Raw genomic sequence first — 24,174 nt, forward strand, 5'->3', positions numbered from 1 at the left:
GCATAATGATGTTTCTGTGCGCCATCGCTTAGTTGATTTTCGAAAGGATGGGCCCATATATGATTCCTTTGAAAGATGGTTCTTGTGACGAAGGAAGAAGTTACAATATATGAGTTGTTTTTCGAGATGTTCCATATCTGACATCCAAGATGTTCTGAGTTAGTTTTTTATAGAACTTCTGGATGCAGATACTAAATAAGACTTGGGTGTAGATACTGGCCTCGACAACTGATTGAACGTTGATATCGTCTGGCAGCGACTTTCATCTCAAATTTTGTTGTATTTTTTTTTCAACCTTTGGTATGGTCCAGGTAGAATTAGCAAGTTTGAGCTGTCTCAAACTAGTGGAGAATTAGCGAAAAACGCAGTCGAGGTTCCAACCTCTTTTGTTTTCTCGATATTCTCCATTTTCAGAGATGGCACGCTTCATATGATAGTCTTAAATCTACTTGCCATGTTTCATCAACACAACAAGCATTCTATTCAGTTTTATATAATGAAAAAACTGCCTATCATACAATTTAATAGTATGCAAAAAATGCTCGTCACAGAATTCCATAGTATGGAAAAAATGCTTGTCATACAATTTCATAGTATGGAAAAAATGCTTATCATAAAATTTCATGGTAGAGAAAAAATGCTTATCATGCTATTTTCATACAATTTTGGGGATAAGGAGACTAATGAAAAAGCTCAATTTTAAATTCCAGACTATGGAAAAAAAGCTTGTTATAAAATTTCATAGTATGGAAAAAAAGATTGTTTTGCTATTTTCATACACTTAATTTTTGTCTATGAAATTGAATGAAAAAGTATGATAAGCATTTTTTTTCATGCTTGAATACTGTATGATAAAAAATTTTTGTCAATTCGGGTATACATGTATATAGGCAGAAGTGAAATTTACTTGGGCGAAGTGGAAGTATGCAAAAAAGTAAAGAGAGCAATTTTGATTGAATGTATTTTTGTAGAAGACCTGTTTTGAATTTCTTTTAAATCAGTTAAGAACTAATCAAAACCATGACTTCAAAGCACTCGTGCCTAACCTCATTTCGCTCTAATTTTTGGGAATCATGATGCAAAGGTCTGCAATGGAGATTCTGCTAAAATCCGTTATGTTAAGCAGATACTATAAAACAGTGAAATAACCTGAAAAAAATACCTTGAGCAAATACCTGAAATACTTTGAGCAATAGTTGAAATATCTTGAGCAAAAAAAGCTTCAAATTCAAAAATGGTTTCAAATCTGAAATAATCAAGAAAAAAAGTTTTAGAATTCAAGTTTTTGTCTGAAATAGATTTTTCAATAACGAACTAATAACGAAAACCATTTTTTTCTAAATCTAAAATTAGATCTGAATTTAATCGTTTCTAAAGAACAGGCGTTAGTGTAACAGACACTAGCGATTTCAGTTGAAGCTTTTTTCTTAGGATTTAAAAAAGTCATCAATCTTTGACTGACCGACCCTCTAGCTTTTCCAAAAGCGCCGAGAATTGGGTCATAATAAGACATGAATATAATTTTTTTTCGAACGAAAAAAGGTCGGCAAAGTTTTGAAAAATAGTCAAAAGCATGTTACCCCACCCCTATCGACATAGTTTTAGATCCTCCACTGATTTTAATATGATTTTTAGAACTGATTTTTTTTTGAAATAGAAAATCAACTAGGTAGGGGCGTCTTGTGTCATATGTAATTAGAATCCAAACTTTCATTAATTTGAGGTCGCTGATGAGACGAAAATGTATATTGCACAACTCAGTGATTCGGAAGCTTAGCAGTGACCAGCAGATTGTGAAAAAAAAGATCACCGCCATTAGTGAACAATACAATTTTGAGAAGTTTTCTATGCCGTTTAAAGATGGCTTTTTATCCAGTTCGACTTTTGCGCACTCAACGTGATATAAAAACATTTTGCGAAAAAAAATGCTTTGAATGACACGGAAATTATTCAATATTAGATTGTTTAATTATCGCGCTCAGATTTTTAAAGAAGTTCGATAGATTTTATCCTATGTCTTTTATTCACGTAGAACCTTATCTCATATTCTCTATTAGTGTAATTGATAATTACGTTTATCTTTTTACACAAAATTCGCTAAAATTCATAAATCTTCTGAGATAGATTTTATCTTGTCGTTCATTGAAATATAGAATTTTTGAGTTTTTTATAAACAGACCACAAAAACTGCACAAAACCGATTATCAACTCGTTTTACTAAGTGCGGGTAGGATTATCAAGTCCAGTAAAAACAACCCCAGAATCACTTCTTTCTTTTTTGTTGGTCTTGTAAAATTTTTCTATTTTTTAAATATAGCATCAACAAATTACTATTTGAAATCCTCGTCAAAGACTTATTTACATTTATATATAATTTTTAAATATATAACAGATTTTTATTAAAATAAGTATATTGATATATAAAACTTGAATTAAAACTGTTTGCAACAATTATTATTGAAAGAAACTCAATATGATTCAAATAAAAAACGGTTTAAAAACATTTGTTTAAGCAGGTGTTTGATATGAACAAAAATTTTGACTATATTTGAAATATAAACATTTTTTTTGATCTTCAGGCAAATAACCCCAAAATTATTATCCATCTTACCACTCACAGTCTATCGAGCAGTTCATTTTTAAGCTTTTTTCCAATAAACTAGCTATAAAAAGTTTGATAAAAAAAATTGACTGACCATGAGCTGGGTTGCAGTGCTAGTCATCCTTTTATTATTTGACAAAGGTTAGTATATATAGAAAGAGAGATAACTTTTTAAAATGAAAATGGCACTTTTTTTAGCCCATTAACGCAAAAGTTTAAAAGACGATGTCTTATGAAAGGGGATAATTTTTGTTTTGGAAAATTGAAAATACTATAATTTCGATTGAAATTGTGGCAAAATCCAGATAGAACAAAATTACACAAAAAGTCCAAAGGTTATGTTTTAGGTTTCTCAACATGCGACCCTCCATTTGTCAACATGCAAAATAGCGGACCCAGCTGGGAATACCCAGTCGCGAAATCAATCGCCGAAAAAATCACCCTGGAAGCGAAAGTCACAATCGATTGCCCAAATAATGATGCTTCCTACTTATGGCAGAGTTGGATTGAAACTGAATCGGCTAAGCAAACTCTGGAATTGACTTCTGGGCCAGAAATTACGTTGGAACCCTTTTCGATGTCTCCAGGAAAAGCTGTTGTATGCCTTAATGTCAGTCTCAATAGTTCACCATTCCATTCAACCGAGTCTTGCGGATATTTCATATTCTGTGTTCCTGATCCAAAAGCTCAAATTCTGAAATCAATGCCAACATCTGCGGATCCCAACCAGGTTTTGTCCATTGACGCTTCCGACTCTTTGGACCCTTTGGACGTTGCCAATGTTCCTAATGATCACCAGCCGGGTGAGCCTAAGTTTGAGTGGTATTGTTCACAGGATTTGGATATTTCAGACGTAACAACTTCAACCACAGCCGTCCCAGTGACATTAAACTTTAACACAGGAAACTCAGAAGAAGAAGAAGAAGAAGATGATGATGACAAAAGAGCTCGTCTCAGATCCAGGCGATCAGTTGGAACTATGTGTGCAACCAGCATTCCAGAGAAAATCACCAGTTGTACTTCAAACGTCTGTCAGATCGTTCCAGCGGATATATACCTCGGTGTCAACAGATGGATCAAATTTGAGGTAAGTACAAAAATCAACTCTTTTTAGGCAAAAAATAAACAAATGAAGCTTTAAATTTAATACTGCCTGGAACATCTATAGATCCATTTTCAGGTCTCTCCAAAAACAATGGATGAAATACCAATGCCATTGTAGCGATGATATTGAATACTTTTTATATTTCGGCAAAGTCTATTCGTTTTTCAAAGATTCCCACGCGAAGGAAAATTCGTTGGCTTACCTTTTCAATTCTTCGTCTCACCCTATCATTTAGTTTTTTAAGGTCCGCCAACAAATACACGAAAAAATGGATATCAAAATCTTCAAAGAAGCTTGCCGCTTTTAGATTTTGCTTACATAATTAAATGCGTTAAACAAGAAATAAATGGAAATTTTTTAGTAATTTGTTTTCATTTTTCGTGCATTTTTGGGTTCGCTAGAAAAACTTGTTTTTCATTATTTTTTGATCTTTTTCAACTCCATTTTCTTCCTATTAGGTCCGAATGAGTGATACAATTCACTTCAGGGAGGGCAGGGATGCAAAAAACGTCTACTTCACTGGGGGATTGGCACCACAAATCTCCATCAGGTAAACGACCATCACGTTCACAACAGCCAAACCAAAGTCCTTTCAGTGAATACAATTTCTTTCAAATGAAACTCATGTTGAACAATTTCAGCAAAGCTACAGTTTTTCTAATAAACTAAAAAGTTAGAGATTTTTTGCAGTTTTGAAAAAAATAATCTTTTTTTAGTGTACTAAAAAATTGCAGTTTTTGAAACTACTCAAAAAAACAGTTTTGTTATGCAAAATAAAAAAAAACTATAGAGTTTGTTTGAGACCTAGAAGTTATGACGCATCTTGGTAATGCGATGCTTTCTAATCCCACTTTGGAAAGAGTATGAATGTTAAGAAAAGAAATTACGAGGCCAAACTATACATTTTGTGAATTGTGAGCGGATTCCGCAATAGACCCGCTCTCTTTATTCTTCTTTTGTTCATTCTTTTCCTTTGATCGTTCCAAAAAAATTTAAACAAATTTAAAGACTTGTCTATGAAATCCAGGAACACATAGAAACAAAATTGTACCCCTATCCAGTGCACAGTTTGGCCTCGTAATGACAAGATTGCTCGTATCAAGGCAAAACACTGAATGTTCCAATTACCCTTCATTTGGTCTAAATTGTTTTTTGGTATACTAAACTTTAGCAAAACCACGAGTTTTAAGCTGATAGCATCAAAAACTTAGTCTTGCAATTTGAGTCATGTATGGAGTTAAACAATCCCATTAGTTTAATTCTTTAATTCAGTTTGGAACAATTTTGTAGAGCGGAATAATTTGCCTCGCTAAAAAAAGAAAACGAGCCTTTAGCCAGATTTTTGGCACGATAAAGGTGTGAACTATAGATGATACTACACTATGGGGGATACTACACCCAGCTAGGCCCTTTCGAATAAAGGTAACAATCCTTTGAGAAAGCCAGGAGTTTTGATAAAAAAACGCTCTGAGCCTATATATTTCTCACTTTTTTGGAAAATCGGAAAAAGCTACTGAAGAGAAGCGGATATCAATTGAACAAAGCTAAGATTTCAAAACCCTTTTGGAAAAAATTCATACCCTTTTCTTAATATCATGAAAACAACTTTTCGAGGAAACAGAATTATAGTTCCGACTCTCTCACCAACCGTAGCGTCCCTCTTTGGGCTTTTATGACATCGGTTGTTGCCTGACCAACCTCACTTTTTCTAATAGCGCCTATGGCGCCAATATATATTAATTGTGAAGGAGAGCGCGTGCCGAAAAAGGTTCTTTTTTTGCCCAAAATTTTCCAAAAAATTGCCTGAGGCGCAAAATTTTTTGTCAAAATAGGGTTTTTATTGTCTTCTGCATGAAAATTATAAATTTCTGTGTTTGAAATAGCATGTGGGGGATAAATTTCAAAAAAAACTTTAAAAACCTCTGAAAATTTTTCTTTTTTCCTTTGGAAATTTTGTCAACTTTTATATTTTATAAGACTCCATAGATTTTAAAATTCAGTTGAATCAATCAGTTTTGCGCATATACGAGCAGTCCTATTCAATTCTATAATTTCAGACTATATTAAATAGGAGAACAGTTAAAATAAACTTATTATAAAAATAAATAAGGCAGCCACATAAAAATTAATGGACAGACTCGCATTAAGAACACGAGTCTCTGATCTCAAAAAATTAATCCAGGTATATGTGTTAAGACTTACACAAACGAAAATGGCTGAAACAATTTTTACTTGACAAAAAAACTCAAATTTTTCACCGAACCATTCATCCAACATTATTTGGAAAAAAATTGACTATCAAGGGCACTTTAAACACAACTTAAAAACCAACTTTTAAAATCTATTAAGATTTTCTTGTATAACCTATTTTTGGGATAAACAACCTCTCATAAATTCAATACAGCTTGAAAATTAACAATACAAGAGTTTCAAGGATTTTTTTCCATCTGCCTGATAACTCCAAGTAAAACTCAAAAACCCAACTTTTTTTTCAAAGAAAAAAAGATTTACAAAAATGTTTCACTGAAGCGCTAAAATTTCATAAATTGTCTCCTGGCTTGATAAGAAAATAAAAAACTGCTTTTTCTTCAATTAAAAATTAAGACAAACAACTTTCCATGCACAAAATATGTTTCCAAGTTTTAAGCCTATCTTTTTATTTTGTGTTCATAACAAAAAACAAAAGCCTAGTTATTCAAAATACTCGAGGCTTCAGGAATTAGGGATCTCAAAAACAGATATCGATGAGGCTTGACTAAAGCTTCACACAATGCATAAACGGTTTGTTCAATTTCATTTTCCGTTAGAGCAATTTCCGAAATCAAACATGGATTAGAAACGGTACTATAATCGTTTCCAACCCAATAAAAATGATTTTAGTTCAAAAACCGTGACAACTTGGTCGTTCAAATTTAGGTGACAGGACAAAGTATCCCATACGAAAGTATCCCATTACAAAATGCCCCATACCAATATATTCCATTGAACTGAAAACTGAAAGCTTTGTTTTTTTTTCAGTCATATACTTGTCTAATGTTATACTAATCAATATATTTTTTATTGCTTCACAGCTTTTCAGACAAAATCTGTCTCGAGTTCGAAAACCACATAAACTCCAAAAAATCAAAGAATCGGCTAATAGTTTGTCTCAGACAGTTTTGACAATTAGAATTTGAAATTGAAAGTGCGGCTCGTCTTTTGTTTTGTTTTGAAAGAAAGACTTTAAAACAGAGTAAATTTGTTTGTTTGGTCTGAATTGACTCGTAAAAAATTGAAGTTTTTCAGGAAAACAAAAAGATTTTGAAATCTGGCCGATTGATTTCAAAGGCTGTAACTGAAATATACTTTTTTTTTAGATTTTATCAAGTAATCAAATCAAGCAATTCAACTTTTCAAGCAAATCAAGCAATTCAACTACAAACCAAATTGATTCACAGTAAGTAACTGATTGATCTGATGAAGTTTTCAGAGTCAACGTATTATTGTTCCTCAAGCTGCAATTTGTTTGTTTAAAAGTTTCAATATTCTCTTGAAGACTTCCACAGATTCATGATTTCATTGCGTTGATTGCTAACTTTTATATAACCGAACTCAATTTTCAAAGTAAAAACGGATTAGTTTTAAGCTTTCATGCAGGTCAATGAAACGACTAATCCTTCAGTTTTGCATATGAATTCACCATTTCGAACTCAACTTCAACATACTCCAAACTTTGCATTGTTAAAAAAGTTCCCTAAAATCGCCAAGGACTTTTGAAGAACGAATAAAAGTTTGTGTCATAGTTTTTTGCTTGCAAACGAATTTTGTCTTTTAGTTAGCTTTTTTTCGGAACTTTTGTTTATCATAACATAATTATTGATATCCTTGAGCTCAAATCAGAAACAGTTTGCACTTACGATCTTTTTTGAAAAAATTATGAGAAATTTGAATTGAAAACTTGAGGTACTAAGTATTAAGAGAGTTATGAAGATTTTGAAATTTGTGATAAATAACGCGCGGTTTACTTCGTCATCTGAAGCATAAAAAATGTCAAAAATTAAATTGAAAAACTTTAATCTCGTATGTACGTAAGGTCAGACCTCAATTACGACTTTGTTTTTTACATAGCGGCTTGGTGGATGTTAAACAAAAAACATTTTTAAAATTCTTTTTTAAAAGAAAAATCAATTTTTTTTTCAAATCAAAAACGATAAAACGTGTATTCAAAAGGTTCAGTTTATTGTGATCAGTCACTGATGTGAACAGTCTTGTTGCATATGGCTGAGAAAAAATTGAGAGAAAGGCATGAAAATTTTTCAGTCTATTAATATTTCATAAGCATTACATAATCAGGGCAAAACTTCAAATATTTTTCTGCCGAAGGCATTCTTTAGCTTAGTTTTTTTGAAAAATTGTTTTCCATCTTGCCAAGATCCTGCATCGGCAATTTGAAGTGATATTAAATGATTGAGTCACATTACTTCAAGTCACAATTGACACAAGTGACAACACTTCAAATTGAATTTGACAGCAGGAACTATTTCGCTAAACCTCTCGTTTTTGATGCGAGCATTTTGAAAGTTAAATACTCAGGACAAAAACTCGAAAAATTAACAATCCTTTTAACGTCCTGAGGTAATCTGAGTAAGAGTTATTCAATAGAATTGAAATTTTTTCAAACAATTTCAAAACACGATATGATTTGATTTAATTTGACTTAATACATATTATATAAGATTATCTTTTTTTTGAAACAGTACACAACTTAGCTGAAACTATGCTGAAAGCTACTGAGACTTCGAAAAAAAGTTGAAATTTTTGGGAAAAAAAGCAAAAATTTCAAAGTTTTTGGAAAAAATTGCAAAAAATTCAACATTTTGGAAAGAAATGCAGAAATCTCAAGGTTTTGGCTAGTTTTTTGTTGCTTCTGATCTAATTGAAAAAATAGACACACGTGTAGAGTTTTGAAACTAAGCTCAAATTGTATTTTATGGATTTTAGCTGAATCAATAATGAAACTTCAGGTTTCTCGGATAATTATGCTTATTTTCGAGAAAGTAAAAATTACTCAAATACATCCAAAGTTTTCTTTTTTTAACCTTTCTTTTGTAAAGTTGACTGTTTGTTTTTGTCCAACTCAAGGAGAATTCACTTAAGAATCTCAATTCAATTGAACAATAAGCGCAATATTCATTGAAACTTTTAGATCAAACTCCATGCTCCAACTTCCAACTCCTTCTGAGTTTTTTTCTCAAAGATTAACCCAATTTTGTGCAAAAATTACAACATCTGAGAATCTTTTAACATTATTTATGGTATTAAATTTCAAATCATTGATAAAATTCCACAATTTACAACTGAATTTGACTAAAAATGGGTTAATTTTTTCCTAAAAATATATTAGATCGTATGATCTTCAACAAAATCTTCTTCAAAACTGATGATTATCTCTCTTTTGCTTCTACAACATAAGTTTTATGGTTTTTCCGTAGAAGTTTCGAATTTTTCAAGCCTATTCTTGCTGTCTGCTTATTACAAGGTTGCGCTATTGAACTCACTTAGCTGGAAAAGTTAGTCAGAACTAAGGATTTTGAGAGAAAATAGTATCAATTGAACGAACAATTTGCTGGCAGAGATGAAATTAGAACTGATAACGTCTAATCATTACCATGTAATTTGTACAGGTTCTTCTTTAGCTTGCCTTGTTAAGTTGCTACTGCAAACTATTTCTGCAAAAACACAACTTTTGGTATCATTAACTATCACTTTTCTTGCAAATAATTTATTAAATCGCCCTTGTTCTTGCTTTTTGTCGGAAGTTTTCTCAAAAATGTCTAAGTGAGAAAATATTGGTGCTATTTTAAACATTCGAAAATCCCTGAAAAAAATGTGAATTTAAAGTTGTAATTTTACGTTGATTTCTTAGAATAAATAAAGAGCAGCTCTATTGATATAGTCTGCAAAATCTTCGGAAGTAGAAATACACAGGGAACTTCGTTCCATTTTTCTGCAATATTTATGAACTTCTAAAAAATATGTTCTCAAAAAAATAGATTAAAGAAAGGAAATCAAGGTGCAAATTGTAACAATTGAATAATTTTGCGAAGTTTATTACGCAAAAAACTATAGTTCTACGAAATTTTTTAATTGAGAAAAAAAAATTGAAGCTGACCAGAACTCTTTATTGTGTGTCTAATTGAAATTTTTCTTGTTAAAATTCATATAATCAACATCTGAGTCTGCTGAAAAGTTACTTTTTATTGAGATCTTCAGCAAGCTTGATATTATTATCTCCAAAAATCTTCTACATCAAATTTTTTAAAATCCAAAATAATGAAATGTAGATCTCGAAAGCAATTTATGCTCCATGTATCATCTACAAAGATATGTTGGAGTTGGGCTCACTTCAGAAAAATTATTTACCAAAAAATTTGAATTTTCTTAGAAGTTTACCTAGTATATCAAATGATAGAAAGTTTTCCAAGCATTACGTTTTTATGTTGGATTTTGTCTCAAGATGTAATTTGTAAGCTAAATTTTAATAAAATTCTCTAAACTCCTGATGAACTTAAGTTGAGTTTTTATCTCAACTTGGTAATTTCTTAGTTTCTGCTTCTTCTACTATCCTCCAACTTAATCCAATTTGAACAAAACTTTACTTGAAAACTTGAGTTTTAAATGAAAAAATGTATCATTTCAACGAACGTTCATTAATCCGAAGCAGAATTAAAACCACAAATTTTTTTCCAAAAAACTTGAAATTATTTTCTCAACCGCATATCTGTATGTTGCTGTCTCAACTCTGAATTTCTATATTGAAGTAAGTTTTTGGTTGAGAATATATTTTATTAAGTTGAAGTTTTTGAAAGTTAGCAAGAACATATATTTTTTTACTCTTTTCGATGTCAGTTATGAAATTTGTTAGAAACCAGTAGTACACCATTATTCCGAGTAAATCAACCCTCCTTATCTGCTTAAAAGTTTACTTTTCTATGAACACTTTTACAAGCACTAAACAAGGAAAACTCTAAAATAGTAACTAGGCAAAACCTTTCAAATAGTCGATATTTTTATAAATATCCAATAGTGTTAACAAAATTTTCAGCAAATACTTAAGCAATCATCAGGTTATTCAGTTTTACTACAAAGTTATCGCAGCAAAATCTCCGCAAACTTGCAACCAATAGAGCTTTTTTGTAGATAAAAGATTTTAGGATCGATTTCCATTGAAATTTTCACCAAAAAATTGAACTCGATTGTTGCTGGATTTATCATCAAACAGAATCTTTGAATAAAAAACTGACAGATCAAGAATAGAACAACTTTTATTAGAGTTTTTTCAAATTTTTTATAGACATTTCAGATTCAGTAAAAATTATTATTCAAAGTATTTCCTCCTAGCTTTTTTTAATTAAAATTGTATTAATTTTACCTTCTCTTGGAGTGTTTTTCGAGACTGCTGAGCACAAAATATATAATTATGTTAACAAAAATAATGCTTCTTCTTAATGTGATTAGTGAGTTTCTCGCTGCTATATGTATAAAAGTTACAATTGGAACACTTTGAAACGCCACAGTGCTTACGATGTCTTGATGCGTCTGAGCAAGTGTAATCTTTGCCACATTCAAGACATGCAACTCTTTCGTTTCTATTCAGTGACGGCATCTCAATAAGTAACGAAGGATTAAATAGGAGTTTCAGAAAGTCCCAAATTTTTTTCAGCTATTTATCCTAGCTGAAATAAAAATCATCCAATCTAACCATGGATTTCTCAAAAGTTTTGCTTACAACCAATCAGAATCGAGCTTTAATGGTCATATGAAGTTTAACAAATTTATTGTCAACCAATCAGAACTGAGCTTTGTTTCTCAATGATTTTTCAATTAATTTGATATCAAACAATCGAGCTTTCCTTCACAGGTAATATTTGTGGTAATAATAAATTAGAATAAAATATTAACAGATTTTGAAGAAATTTGTAGATCAGAATCAAAAAATGTTTATGAAACTTCCAAATCAATCAGTTTTATTCAGTTTTTTAAGATACTAACATATACAATTGACACCAAAGTGAGATTTCTTGTCTGGTTTATAGTGTTTTTTCGATACTCAAATCAAGTGTTGAAATTTCGATCAAAACGTTTTCGATTTGTTTTATTCCTAACCCGTGAAAAAAGAAATTACCAAAATATACAATTTTATCACTTTCTTTTTGGTATATTTTAATACAAACAACTGGAAGCCTTCTAAATTTGGATAATCGGTTAAAAGATATTCTGAAAATTCTAAATTTTGTATTTGTATCAAATTGAAAGCAGTAATCGAAATGATGTGCATTATCTTCAATATTTGTTTCATAGATTCTTCCATTTTTTTTCTACTGATCGACCACTCAATCTGCAATAGTTCTTCTAAATAAAAATATTTTTGATAAATCTGGCAGTACTCTTCTTTTCTGAAATCTCCTCTCCATCTTTTTAACAAAATTTTTAAATTTTCTGTGTTTCTATACAAGTTGAAACTAAAACAATCTACATCAACGTCATGTCCACCATTTTTTTTGTTTTTTGCAGTAGTTTAACCTTAAAAACTGATAAATGTTCATTTCTGACATTGAAAACGCTTTTAATAGAAACATGTTTTTTACTGAAATAAACTAAGAAAATTGAATGCTTAGATCATTTTCAATTTATTTTGTAATACCAAACACCATAAGAGTTTTTCCCCTATTTAAAGTCTAATTAGTTCTTAGGAAACTTATGTAACCAATGAAAACCTAAAATTGGGGTAGTTGAAAATAACCAATGAAATTCAGAAGTTCGAAAACTAATGTTAATTTTTTCAAATAATAATACCTTCTTGTTCGTAATTTTGTTCAAATAAGACAAACTTCAGTAAATTTTGATAAAAGCAGCAATTAAATAAGTTTTGCTGTAATTTACTAAAAAATACTGGAAATTCAATTGATAATTTGATAGTGTTTCAAGTCAATTTTGATTAATTTTTTTGTTTTTTCTGACTTTTCCTCAGATACCCCAGCTCTACATGTAAACTTCAGTAACAAAAAATAGTTTTGAACCAATAACATTTGAATTACCAAACATACAAGACATCACAAAGCAATTACTGAGGTTTACAATTCTCATTAAATATAAAGCCTCCCAAAATTTAAGACAGTTCTTAGAATTCGTTCAAAGTATAGTTGACATAGGCAACTTGTTTCCTTGCTTCATTCTTTTTTGCATAGCAGAGTCGAATCTGAATGTTGCGTGGCTTGTTCACACTGTACTTCTTGATTGTGACACACACCCTTCTCATGTTGTATGTTGCTATTTCATATACTCTATTACAGATGTCCAGCTACTGATCCATAGTTGATTCTTTGCCTGATTTGGCTTTATATATATAGGTACGAGTCCAAGGTTTTCAGCATCGTGAATAACAGTTTTCCGGATTGCCGATAATGCTTCACCTACTTTTCAAATTGTCCCAAATTGTTAATTTTTAATAGTTGAAAGCAGGGTTCAAAATAAAGTTTCCTATTGTAGGATTTTTGGAACCAAACAAATCTCCCAATTCTTGTTTGATTTTTTGAGAGTTCAATATAATTGGCACTAGTGTCTTTTCTTGAGTACATTTTTGAAGAGCAAACTGATCAGATCAGGAAAATGAGAGAAATGATTTTGGTATTAAATGAAAATGGAAGTAAGCAATATGAGTCATCGCGATTTCCATATATGGAAGTAAAGTACCACATATGGAAGTTTTTATATGAGTTTTCCCTATATGGAAAGTGTGTAGGCGTTACTTCTCCTATATAAATCCACAATTTTCTGCAAAAATTATTAATCCCAACGGCAGCTGCTATGTGTCAAGCTCTTCCCAGCTTTTATTCAGATTACAGTAAAAAATCGCTATTTATTTCGGTTTCCAACGAGTCTTACGAAAAATACATAGTGACCCAAGATTATTGTATGTCTACCCACAATTCTTCATGTTCTTCGGAGAATTGTAAGTTCCATTTCATTTTAATGGGAACTTATTTTTACCAAATTTTTCATAGATTAGATAAATATATTTACGTATATCAGGAAATTGACTGTCTTTACACTACGTTAAACACAGATTTCATTCATGTATTGTTACATCAAGCGGAGAAGTATTCAATGAGCTTAATCGAGCAGTTCAAAATAACGATGGAAAGGAGCCGAAAAGATGCTACTATTGCAAGGAAACGACTAATTCGGAAAAAATACAAGAGACATTATCTAAGTTTTAATGAAAAACTTGCTTCCACGCAAACTCATGGTTCAGCGTTTCTGGACAGAATTCGAAAAGTTCAAAATTCAAAATATGAGTCTGATTTGTTGAAGAGTTTTGATTGTTTTATTGATTGCCATGGTTCTGTGAATAGTGATTTTGTAAGGTTTGTGATGAACTTATGAACTATCTTACAATGTTTTCTCAGTAGTTTGCCCTGATAAATCTTCAAAAACTAAGCTTTGGTTCAGAAACACTTAACTCAGATGAAAAGAAAAACCATCTTACAATCAAATGGAAACTTGAAAAATTGTATTAAAAGACAAAAACTGAGTTAGTTTTCGAGTTTGTTGTCACTTTCTTCTTCATGCGCAACACCATGTTTTTTCTAAACAGTGCTAAGTTATCCTGTTGAACCTTCAATTTTTCTTTCTTGTTCCTTATATAACGAATTGTTTCAATTTTTCGCCAATCATGTAGGTAAAGTATTAAGGGACTGAAACACTTCTTCCGATCCATGTAGAAGATGTCATAATCAACCATTCTTTCAAAAATAGTCATTTGTAGTAAATGTTCACTTGTAGGCAAACGAAAACTATTTCTGTACCCCTGATCCACAACTTCATCGTTTTTTTTTCATTTGAATCATATGAAAACCCGTACTTTTTTCTCGAAGGTGACTTAAACATTGCCAATTCTTTTCTAAATTATCTTTTTTTTTACTCTCGAGTTCTCACCATTCTCTCCGTTCTATTATGATTGGTTTCAAAGTTTGAGATAGATTCCCGTTTGTTTTAAAAATTTTTCTCACGTTGATAGATTGAATTGAACTGTAGGAGATTTTCAAATGGAATTTTTTTTTCAGCTGTAGATTTTGCTTAAATTCTCATGAAAAAAATTGAACTCATTCAGAAATTTTGCAACACTTGGTTGACTTTAATTGTTTCTAAAGGTTTTTGTAGAATAAAAATTTTTCGTTGTACTGAAACTAGTTTTGAAAAGATTTTTATAAAAAGGAAGAATTTCCTTAAAATTTATTCCTAATAATTACAACTTTGACTGAGTATTTTTATTTAGATTTAAATAAAACTAGCAAGTTAAGAAAAATCCACAATTTTTCATCAATCTCATCACCTTAGAGTTAGTTCTTGAATTTTGATTTTTCAATGGATAATTCTTGAATTAAGAAGATTCAGAAATGTCTAAAAAATAATGTGTAAAGACTTCATATAAAATTCGAGGATTTAATCAATAGATTTTAAAAAATAGAAGATTCTAGAAGTTTATGAATAATGACGTCAAATTCTCTGGTGGAAATATTCTACAACATTTACTGTTCCTTAAAAAATAAAGTGGGATGAGGTCAATTTTTCAGGCGGAATTACTTTTTCATCGCCTAAAGAATTCGAGAGACGCCTTCATATGTCAGTAGAGAATTATGTCAGATCCTGAGATTAGCTTTTTTCAATTAATTTTCAATGACAATTGATTATTCGTTACAAGAATTTTGTCACAATGAAATTTTTTCGAGCTTGAGCAGTTTTTAACATATAAATATAGATAGTTTTCATTACGTTTACCAAAAATTCTCTCAAGAGTTTTGGCAAGATGCTAAGAAATTGAAGAATTTCTTCGGCAAAATGCACGGTTTTTCTTGTTTTTCTGAAAAAATATGTTAAATTCTATTTTTATTTCTTAAATAATGAGGCGAAAAACGCAAAATTTTAATGTCAAAAGCATGTTGACCTATTGCTGAGAAAACTTCTATATTGATGACTTTCATCGCTATTCCATTCCCTATGTTAAAACATTGGTTTCAAATGTTTCTGATCAACAGACATGCAAAATTAGTTTTCTAAAGGATTAAACTTTGAACTAAAATTTCATACAGACTAATAATCAACTGTGCAAGAAAAATTGTTATGATTTGTTTCGGCAAGTTGCTAAAAGTTTATCAGTTTTGTCTACAAAATGCAAAAAGCGTTCCATTTTTTTTCGACAAATTGCAAAATCTGTTTGCTTTTTCAACAGTACACAAAGATTGTTTCAATTTTTTCAGCCAGATGTGAAAAGTTTTTCGTTTTTTTTTCGACAAAATGTTAAAAATGTTTCCCTTTTTTCCTACAAATGCGAAAAGTGTTTCACTTTTTTCGACAAAATGCAAAATGTGTTTCACTCTTTTCGACAAAATGCGAAATGTTACTAGTCTCGATAAAATGCGAAAAGTGTTTTAATTTTTGTTATAAAATGTTAAAAGTGTGTGAGTCTTTTTTACAAGATGCAAATTCATTAGAAAACTTTTCACTTGTTTACAATTTTTTTAGTGTTTTTCCGAATATGTGTGCAAAAAAATGTTCAAATTTCTTAACATATGTGCGAGTTCGGAGCACTAAATTAAATTCTAATTGTTTTTCAATGGTTTACTTTGAACCTCTCATCTATTCTGATAATTAAAACGAAATTGAAGGAACTAATTAATTGCAAAAAACGAAGTCAATACCAAACAACATTTATTTACAAAAATGTTTAATCAAAGAGCTGTCAAGCAGCAGAGGAGTTCTGGAGGCTCTATATAGAACGCAGAGCTGGACGAGGTTCCATCGCTGGTGGTTGTTGTGGAGTTGGAGGCGTCATTGTTTCTGAGAAACCCTCATCTTCATCTATTTTGATGGGTTTTTGGCTGATCCTGCTTCCTCCCAAGGAAAGAGGGAGTCGTCGACTGGTTGAGCCACAAATTTTGAGTCAGGAATCTCGGGGTAGTTCATTCCCAGATGCTCAGAAACTTCCTCCATCATTTGCATTTCTTCAAGTTGGTTCTCTGTCATGGGTACTTCTGTCATATGATGCTCGCAGAAATCCCTTTGCATCACTTCCACCATGTGCCAGATTTGGATTGGGACGTCCATTTGTGCCAGAAAAACTTCAGAGACTGTTTCTCGCACTTGGAGTTGTACTAGATCAGGCGAAAAATCTAGAGAGTACATCAGGTTGCTGTTTTGCACTGAGAAGATCATTATGAGCAATAAATTGAGTAAAAGAGTAAAAACAAGAAGATTTAGAGCTGCGATGGAGGTATTTGACGGAAGGTAAATTGAAATCAAAGTGTTTAGAGTTGAGAGAGGAGGTAGTTAACGGTAGTTAAGTTGAAAATTAATTGATTTTTGGTTAAGAGAGAGAGGGGTACCTTCAACTCGAAGGCGTGGGTTTAACCTATCAGAATGAATTTTGCTTATTTGGATTGTAGTCGTGTCCATTCAGATTTAACCTTTTTTAAAAGGAATTCTTAGATAAAAGTCGTGTCCAAATGGAAATAAAGCTCCATTTAAGGCATTGTCGTTTCCAATAAAAAAAATCGTTTTTATTTCTAGTTGTCGTATCCAATCAGACAAAAGTTTACGTTTTAAGGGACTAAATCTTCCAGATAAGTAAAAAAATACACAAAGGCAATCGAAAAATTGAATGTTCAAAAATTGTTTGATGTAAGAATAAGAAATATTGCCGATATAAGTAACAAAATAAAAGCGATCATGTAGCATTTCCAAAAACTTTTTCATCAAGTTAGTTAAATTTTTTGTTTGTAATCAATGAGAAATTGCTGATTTTTGAGTAGCTAGTCAAGGTCTTTGATTTTGATGTAAATTTGGGAGGATAACTCAAAGTTGATGAATTTCAAAGCAAACCTCTGGAAACGTGATTCCAAAACAAACCAAGTAGGATTTTTTGAACTTTGAAAATCCTTAAAGAAATGAAGAAAAGAAGAACTTTGCTGGGGAGTTTTTACAAATTTGGGTATTGGGTAGGGGATGAAAAGAGTCCTTGACAAATTATCGTATGATTTTTTGATTAATTTCAAATTCTCGAAACTAAACAACATTTCTTTCATTGGGAGGTGTAATTCAGCCGTAAGATTAAAGCTTAAATACGCAATATGTGGATCAAAACAAACTCTCTGATTGAGTAAGTTTCTCTGAAGAGACCTTTACTTAGTCAATTAACTCTATTTTGTACAATAAAAACGTCCAGAAAATTATGAAAAAAGTAAGAGTCATCATGTATTTCATCAATAAAAAAATCAATTGGAATTTTTTCTTTTTTCTTGTAAAGTAACTCGAGGAAACTCAAATGTTTTTTGATAAACATTTTTCAAATAACGATTGAAATTTTCAAAAACGATAAACAGTTCACTATTAGAAAATGCTGGATTCTGATTGGTTCATATCAGAAAAGATAAATAACATAGGAGAAAATACTTTGAAGAAAAGTTTTTACTGAATCTGAAAAGTGTATAAAAAAATTTGAAAAAACTGTAATAAAAAAATTTTCTATTCTTGATCTGTCATTTTTTTATTCAAAGGTTCTGTTTGATGATAAAACCAGCAACAATCGAGTTCAAATTTTTCGTGAAATTTTCAATGGTAATCGATCCGAAAATCTTTTATCTATATTAAAAAGTCCATTGGTTGCAAGCTTGCGGAGATTTTGTTGCGATAACTTTGTAATAAAAGTGGATAACATATGCTAATGATTGCTTAAGTATTTGTTGAAATTTTGTTTGAAAAAACTTTTTGCCTTGTTAGAATTGAAAAATTTTCCTTATTTAGTGCTTGTAAAAGAGTTCATAGAGTAGTACACTTTTAGGCAGATAATGAGGGCTGATTCATTTATATTTATGGTGTACTACAGGTTAGTTAAAAAATTCATAATTCACCTAGAAAAGATAAAAAAATATATATGTTCTTGCAAAGTTTTGAAATTTTCAACTTAATAATATTCCTTCTCAACAAAAATTTATTTCAATATAGAAATTCAGATCTGAGACAGCAACATACAGTTATCCGGTTGAGAAAATCATTTGAAGTTTTTTAGAAAAAGATTTATGGTATTAATTCTGCTTCGGATTAATGAACGTTCGTTGAAATGATGCATTTTTTTAATCTGAAACACAATTTTCAAGTAAAGTTCTGATGAAATTGGATTAAGATGGAAGATAGTAGAAGACGCAGAAAATAAGAAAAAATCAATTTGAGATAGAAACTCAATTTAGTTCATTGGAATTTTAGAGAATTATATTAAAATTTATGTTATAAATTACATCTTGAGACAAAATCGAACAAAAAAGTGTAATGTTTGGAAAACTTTCTATCATTTGATATACTAGGTAAACCTATATGAAAATTCAGATTTTTTGAGAAAAATTTTTGCAAATTAAGCCCAACTCCGACATCTCTTGGAAGATGACACATGGAGCATAGGTTGATACCGAGATCTACATTTCTATATTTTGAATATAAAAAAAATTGACGTAGAAAGGTTTTTAGAGATGATAAAATCAAGCTTGCTCAAATTTTCAATACAAAGTAAATTTTGAGCAGACTCAGATGTTGATTATATGAATTTTAAGAAGAAAAATTTCAATTAGACACACAAAAAAGAGTTCTGGTCAGCTTCAATTTTTTTTTCAACTAGAAAATTACGTAGAACTATAGTTTTTTGCGTAATAAACTTCGCAAAATCATTCAATTGTTACAGTTTGCACCTTGATCTCCTTTCCTTAATCAATTTTTTTGAGAACAAATCTTTTAGAAGTTCATAAATGTTGCGGAAAAACTTCAGAGACTGTTTCTCGCATTTGGAGTTGTACTAGATCAGGCGAAAATTCTAGAGAGTACATCAGGTTGCTGTTTTGCACTGAGAAGATCATTATGAGCATTAAATTGAGTAAAAGAGAAATAACAAGAAGATTTAGAGCTGCGATGGAGGTATTTGACGGAAGGTAAATTGAGTTCAAAGTGTTTACAGTTGAGAGAGGAGGTAGTTGACGGTAGTTAAGTTGAAAATAATTGATTTTTGGTTAAGAGAGAGAGGGGTACCTTCAAGTCGAAGGTGTGGGTTTAACCTATCAGAATGAATTTTGCTTATTTGGGTTGTAATCGTGTCCATTCAGATTTCACCTTTTTCTAATGGAATTCTTAGACAAAAGTCGTGTCCAATTCTTAGACAAAAGTTCGTTTTTTTTCTAGTTGTCGTATCCAATCAGACAAAAGTTTACGATTTAAGGGACTAAATCTTCCAGATAAGTAAAAAAATTCACGAGGGCAATCGAAAAATTGAATGTTCAAAAATTGTTTGATGTAAGAATAAGAAATATTGCCGATATAAGTAACAAAAGAATAGCGATCAAGTAGCATTTCCAAAAACTTTTTCATCAAGTTAGTTAAATTTTTTGTATGTAATCAATGAGAAATTGCTGATTTTTGAGTAGCTAGTCAAGGTCTTTGATTTTGATGTAAATTTGGGAGGATAACTCAAAGTTGATGAATTTCAAAGCAAACCTCTGGAAACCTGATTCCAAAACAAATCAAGTAGGATTTTGAACTTTGAAAATCCTTAAAGAAATGAAGAAAAAAGAACTTTGCTGGGGAGTTTTTACAAATTTGGGTATTGGGTAGGGGATGAAAAAAGTCCTTGACAAATTATCGTATGACTTTTTGATTAGTTTCAAATTCTCGAAAATAAACAACATTTCCTTGATTAAAGCTTAAATACGCAATATGTGGATCAAAACAAACTCTCTGATTGAGTAAGTTTCTCTAAAGAGACCTTTACTTAGTCAAAAAACTCTATTTTGTACAATAAAAACGTCCAGAAAATTATGAAAAAAGTAAGAGTCAACATCTATTTCATCAATAAAAAAATCAATTGGAATTTTTTCTTTTTTCTTGTAAGGTAACTCGAGGAAACTCAAATGTTTTCTGATAAACCTTTTTCAAATAATGATTGAAATTTTCAAAAACGATAAACAGTTCATTATTAGAAAATGCTGGATTATGATTGGTTCATATCAAAAAAGATAAAAACTTCCTTATAAGTAATGCTCGATTCCGATTGGTTGATAGCAAAACTTTTGAAAACTCCATGATTACATTGGATAATTTTTATTTCAGCTAGGCTAGATAGCATATCTATTCTGATTTTCTTTCACGTTAAAAACAATTGGTTAGGAACTTTGCTGTTTTTATTCCTTTTTATGCATTTTTCTAGGCTATTCAACGCCTCTTATCTAAGAATTTGGGACTTTCTGAATCTCCTATTCATTATTATTTTTACTTATTGAGATGCCGTCACTGAATAGAAACAAAAGATTTGCATGTCTTGAATGTGGCAGAGATTACATTCGCTCAGAGGCATCAAGACATCGTAAGCACGGTGGCTTTTTGAAGTGTTCCAATTGCAACTTTTATACATATAGCAGCGAGGAACTCACTTATCATATGAAGAAGAAGCATTAATGTTGTCAACATAATCATAAATTATGTACTCAGCAGTCTCAAAAAATACTCCAAGAGAAAGCAAAGTTAATACAATTTAAATAAAAAACATAGGAGAAAACACTTTGAAGAAAATTTTTTACTGAATCTGAAAAGTGTATAAAAAAATTTGAAAAAACTCTAATAAAAAATTTTCTATTCTTGATCTGTCATTTTTTTATTCAAAGGTTCTGTTTGATGATAAAACCAGCAACAATCGAGTTAAATTTTTCGTGAAATTTTCAATGGTAATCGATCCGAAAATCTTTTATCTATATTAAAAAGTCCATTGGTTGCAAGCTTGCGGAGATTTTGTTGCGATAACTTTGTAATAAAAGTGGATAACATATGCTAATGATTGCTTAAGTATTTGTTGAAATTTTGTTTGAAAAAACTTTTTGCCTTGTTAAAATTGAAAAATTTTCCTTATTTAGTGCTTGTAAAAGAGTTCATAGAGTAGTACACTTTTAGGCAGATAAGGAGGGCTGATTCATTTATATTTATGGTGTACTACTGGTTAGTTAAAAAATTCATAATTGACCTAGAAAAGATAAAAAAATATATATATGTTCTTGCTAAGTTTTGAAATTTTCAACTTAATAATATACCTTCTCAACAAAATTTTATTTCAATATAGAAATTCAGATCTGAGACAGCAACATACAGTTATCCGGTTGAGAAAATCATTTGAAGTTTTTTAGAAAAAGATTTATGGTATTAATGCTGCTTCGGATTAATGAACGCTCGTTGAAATGATACATTTTTTTTATCTGAAACACAATTTTCAAGTAAAGTTTTGATGAAATTGGATTAAAATGGAAGATAGTCGATGACGCAGAAAATAAGAAACAATCAATTTGAGATAGAAACTCAATTTAAATCATTAGAACTTAAGAGAATTATTTTAAAATTTATGTTATAAATTACATCTTGAGACAAAATCGAACAAAAAAGTGTAATGTTTGGAAAACTTTCTATCATTTGATATACTAGGTAAACCTATATGAAAATTCAGATTTTTTGAGAAAAATTTTTGCAAATTAAGCCCAACTCCGACATCTCTTGGAAGATGACACATGGAGCATAAATTGATACCGAGATCTACATTTCTATATTTTGGATTTAAAAAAATTTGACGTAGAAAGATTTTTAGAGATGATAAAATCAAGCTTGCTGAAATTTCTTATATAAATTGAATTTTTAGCAGACTCAAATGTTGATTATAAGAACTTTAACCAGAAGAATTTCAATTAGACACACAGTAAAGAGTTCTGGTCAGCTTCAACATTTTTTCAATTAGAAAATTACGTAAAACTATAGATTTTGGAGTAAAAAATTTCACAAAATATTCAATTGTTACAGTTTGCACCTTAATTTCCTTTCATTGATCGATGTTTTTGAGAAGAAGTCTTCTAGAAGTTCATAAATGTTGCAGAAACATGGAACGAAGTTTCCTTGCGTATTTCTACTTCCAAAGGTTTTGCAGATTATATCAATGGAGCTGCTCTTTATTTATTGCAAGAAATCAACGTAAAATTACAGCTTTTTATTCTCATTTTTTTCATGGACTTTCGAATGCTTAAAATAGCACCGATTCTTTCTCACTTAGACATTTTTGAGAAAACTTCCGACAAAAATTAAGAACAAAAAGCGATTTAATAAATTATTTGCAAGAAAAGTGATAGTTAATGATACCAAAAGTTGTTGTTTTGCTGAAATAATTGCTGTAGTAACTGAACAAAGGAGCCTGAGTGAGAACCTGTATAAAATACATGATAATAATTAGACGTTATCAGTTCTAATTTCTTCTCTGCCAGCAAATTGTTCGTTCAGTTGATACTATTTTCTCCTAAATTCTTCAGTTCTGACTAACTTTTCCCGCAAAGTGAATTCAATAGCGCAAACATGTATTAAGCAGAAAGCGAGAATATGCTTGAGACATTAAAAATTGCTACGGAAAAACCATAAAAATTATGTTGTAGAAGCAACAGAAAGATAATCATCAGTTTTGAAGAAGATTTTATTGAATATTATACAATCTAATATAATTTCAATAAAAAATAACCCATTTTCAGTCAATTTTAGCAGTAAAATAATGAAATTTTTTTAATGATCCAATATTTAATATCATGAATATGTTAAAAACTTCTCAGAAGTTGTAATTTTTGTACAAGATTGGGTTAATCTTTGAGAAAAAACTGAGAAGTAGTTGGATCATGGAGTTTGATCTAGAAGTTTCAATGAATATTGCGCTCATTGTTCTATTGAATTGAGATTCCTAAGTAAATTCTTCTTGAGTTGGTCAACAAAAACCAGTTATTTACACAAAAGTAAGGTTAAAAAGGAAAACTTTGGACAGATTTGATTAATTTTTACTTTCTCGAAAATTACCATAATTTACCCGAGAAATCTGAAGTTTCACATTGATTCAGCTAATATGAGCTTTTTTTGTTCAGAGTATTATAAAAATCGCTTTTTAGCTCAAATAACTCTAAATTTTACCGTATTTCATTTTTTTGAGAGAAAATTGTAGAAAATTCCATAAAATACAATTTGAGCTTAGTTTTAAACTCTACGCATATGCATTTTTTTTTCAATTAGATCAGAAGCAACAAAATATTAGTCAAAACTTTGAGATTTCTGCAGTTCTTTCCAAAGCTTGATTTTTCTTGCATTTTTTCCAAGAACTGAAATTTTTGCACTTTTTCCCAAAAACCTGAAATTTTAGCAATTTTTTCCAAAAATTTGACTTTTTTTCGAAGTTTCAGTAGGTCTAAGCATAGTTTCAGCTAAGTTGTGTACTGTTTCAAAAAACCAATTATCCAATAGAATATGTATTAAGTCAAATTAAAACAAATCATATCGTGTTTTGAAATTGTTTGAAAAATTTTCAATTTTATTGATAAAAATTTCCAATTTT

The 24,174-nt window shown here is 30.5% G+C and overlaps 1 protein-coding gene across 1 annotated transcript in view; it reads left to right on the forward strand.

Moving 5' to 3' along the window:
• Positions 1–2,536: 2,536 nt before the first annotated feature.
• The window catches only part of LOC134853432 (polycystin-1-like protein 2), a 67,279-nt gene continuing 45,641 nt past the window's right edge, over positions 2,537–24,174 (forward strand). The window contains exons 1-4 of the mRNA XM_063869430.1: positions 2,537–2,743; positions 2,950–3,405; positions 3,454–3,689; positions 4,166–4,257. Coding sequence (XP_063725500.1) covers positions 2,698–2,743; positions 2,950–3,405; positions 3,454–3,689; positions 4,166–4,257 — 830 coding nt within the window. The 5' untranslated portion in view covers positions 2,537–2,697. The remainder of the gene's footprint in view (positions 2,744–2,949; positions 3,406–3,453; positions 3,690–4,165; positions 4,258–24,174) is intronic.

The sequence above is a fragment of the Symsagittifera roscoffensis genome, chromosome 8 (genome assembly GCF_963678635.1).
Source record: "Symsagittifera roscoffensis chromosome 8, txSymRosc1.1, whole genome shotgun sequence".
NCBI classification, from domain to species: Eukaryota; Metazoa; Xenacoelomorpha; order Acoela; family Convolutidae; genus Symsagittifera; species Symsagittifera roscoffensis.